This window comes from Dipodomys ordii, unplaced genomic scaffold (genome assembly GCF_000151885.1).
Source record: "Dipodomys ordii isolate 6190 unplaced genomic scaffold, Dord_2.0 Scaffold80, whole genome shotgun sequence".
NCBI classification, from domain to species: Eukaryota; Metazoa; Chordata; class Mammalia; order Rodentia; family Heteromyidae; genus Dipodomys; species Dipodomys ordii.
Window position 1 is genome coordinate 9,847,176 of NW_012267296.1, and position 3,041 is coordinate 9,850,216.

At 37.4% G+C, this 3,041-nt stretch overlaps 1 protein-coding gene across 1 annotated transcript in view; it reads left to right on the forward strand.

The window, feature by feature from the left end:
- Nucleotides 1-2,797, forward strand: part of LOC105992155 (syntaxin-3-like) — a 67,800-nt gene extending 65,003 nt beyond the window's left edge. Inside the window, exons 2-3 of the mRNA XM_013024978.1 lie at nt 730-736; nt 2,698-2,797. Coding sequence (XP_012880432.1) covers nt 730-736; nt 2,698-2,797 — 107 coding nt within the window. The remainder of the gene's footprint in view (nt 1-729; nt 737-2,697) is intronic.
- Nucleotides 2,798-3,041: the final 244 nt, after the last annotated feature.

The window sequence follows — 3,041 nt, forward strand, 5'->3', positions numbered from 1 at the left end:
TCTTAGCTATGGTAAATAATGCTGCAATAAACATAGTCGTGCTAGTAGCTTTAGTGTGGTCTTGTTTGTAAACTTTACAACTTTGGTGGGGGGGAGGGGTAGTGGGAGGATTGGGTGGGGGGGCGGGGGGAGGATGGGAAGGGATGGGAAGGGGAAACAAAGAAGCAGGCTACAATGCTTGATCAGAAATGTACTCATTATCTTGCCCATGTAATTGTAACCCCTCTGTACAGTATTTTCACAATAAAAAAATAAAAATTAAAATAAAAAATGAGATCCTAAAAAAATAGAATTCAAGTTTCTTTCCCAGAAGAATTATTAGAATATCAGTACTGATCCTCCTTTCTTGCATTTTGATTAATTAAAGAATTTGAAGTTCATTATTGAAAAAGGGACCTAGTTTGGAGCAAAACCAGGACGTTCTGGCAGCCCAAAGAAATACTAGAGTCACATATGGATCATTTATGTGGAGTCCTCTAGTAAAACACTGTTGCTTCTCTTGTGTAATATTAACAATTTTTTTCTTAAAATCTCCTAAAGAATATTAAAGAGAATTCATTCCATAGCAACACTTTTCAAGTCCACTTTCCATTCCATTCTAAATACTTTCACTTACCAGTTATAATGTCTCTAAGTCTCTCTTTACCCAATCTGCTTGGATTTTAATTTAATTTAATTGATTTAATTTATTTTTATTAATTTAATTTAATTCTTAATCTCTATATGTAGTTGCCAGGTAAATTCCAGAATCTTCAGTTAAATTTAAATTTCAGATAAATTGTACAATTATTTAGTCTCAAACATTTCTAAAGATATTCTTGTGTTTATCCAAAGTGTGAACTTCATTGAGAATTATCTTTTGGCCATCTATCCCTACCTTAACATATATGTGTTTCTACATTATATATATATATATATATATATATACATTATATATATGTGTGTGTGTGTGTGTGTGTGTGTGTGTATGTATATTCATGTATGCTTTTATCAGTCTAAACCTAGTCACACCACTTTTTGTACATATCAGCATAAGTTCTCCTATTTTTGTGCAACAAGCCAAGAATACTCCCTAATTCCTATCTTTTTGGTTCGGCCTCTTTTATTGTGACACTATTTCTTGTCACTGGCTAAGGACATAATTTTTCTTAAAAGGTAGGGATATGAGACAAATCTGAGTTGGGGAGTCGAGAAATAAAGATGAAGACTCTAATACTTTGGTAAATATTTAGCATATCACATAAAAACTGAAAAGTAGGAGCTGGGAAGGTGGCTCAGTGTAGAGCGCTTGCCTTGCATGCCTGAGGCCCTGGGTTCAATTCTTCAGCACCATATAAGCAAAAAGAAAAAAGCCGGAAGTGGCGCTGTGGCTCAAGTGGTAGAGTGCTAGCCTTGAGCTGAAGAGCTGAGGGACAGCGCCCAGGCCCAGAGTTCAGGCCCCATAACCGGACCCCCCCAAAAAAAAACAAAACTGAAAAGTAGCTGATTGAATAAAAGTGCATCTTGACAAGATCCATTGGGATCCTTAAACTGAAGTACCTTCAGGTATATTTAATGTATTATAAATATATAAAATTAATTTATAAAACCAAAATAGCCATTTCTTTCTTTTTTTGGGGGGGGGTCCGGTCATGGGGCCTGAACTCTGGGCCTGGGCGCTGTCCCTCAGCTCTTCAGCTCAAGGCTAGCGCTCTACCATTTGAGCCACAGCGCCACTTCTGGTTTTTTCTTTTTGCTTATGTGGTGCTGAGGAATCGAACCCAGGGCCTCAGGCATGCAAGGCAAGCACTCTACCACTGAGCCACCTTCTCAGCCCAAATAACCATTTCTTAATAGACCTATATGCTATATATTTGGAGTTCTCATTCATAACTGAAGTAGGAGTTTTGAATACTTAAACAAAATGTTACTTAGGAATAAAGTGACTGGATGCTTTCAGAATTTAAATATTACTTAAACTAAAATAATCTATTGTAGGAACCCACACCAGTGGCTCACTCCTGTAATCCTAGCTACTCAGGAGTCTGAGATCTGAGGATCGTGGTTCAAAGCCATCCATACCAGGAAAGTCTGTGAAACTCTTATCTCCAATAAACCACCAGAAAACCAGAAGTGGCCCTGTAGCTCAAGTGGTAGACTACGGCCCTTGAGCTGAAGAGCTGAGGGACAGCGCTCAGGCCCAGAGTTCAAGCCCCATGAGCAACAAAAAAAAAATCTATTTTAGTAGTTGACTGTTAAAATTTTTGCTTTACTGTGGCTCAAGTGGTAGAGTGCTAGCCTTGAGCTGAAGAGCTGGGGGACAGCACCCAGGCCCAGAGGTCAGGCCCCTCGGCTGGACCCCCCAAAAATTTTTTTGCTTTAATTCAATGTATATTAAGAAAACTATAAGTAATGTGGAATATATAATAAATTTCTTACAAGATAGAAATAAATAGCTTATTCTGATACAAAAAGAAATATTTGTGACTATACTAATGAAGAAAGAGACCTAATTTTCATTTACTTGTATTTATTTTAGGGATTATTATCCCCCCATGAACTCATGTTTTCTTCTGGTATTTGAGTGTTTTCTTGCATAGATTTATGATGACTTAGAAGCTTTTCTTTCCTTCAATTTTTGAAATTTTATTTCTCATCTTCTTCACTAGAATCTTCACTTTTGTTTAGCTGCATATTCTTTTTTATAATTTCCATTAGTGTGGTTTTGGCCCTGGCAAAAATCGGAGAAACAGAACCACATTGTTTTACAGCGGGACGAATGGCAGCAGATGAAGATTGGGTTCCTGATGTAGAATGAGAGCTGGAAATGGTAGATGATTTCTGGGGAAATGATGAAAATGAGTCTAAGTTAGAAGATGTGGTTGACTTCATTCTTGGAGGTGGTTGTGGTTTTGGTCTCAAATGTCCAGCTGAATGTGCAAAGGAAGATTTTCCTGAAAATTCCAAAGATCTTATTGATTTTACATTTGAAGATCTTGGAGGAACTACTGAAGGTTTCTGTGACTGGGCTCGTGGAACTCTTGGAGATGGAAGTGAAGATT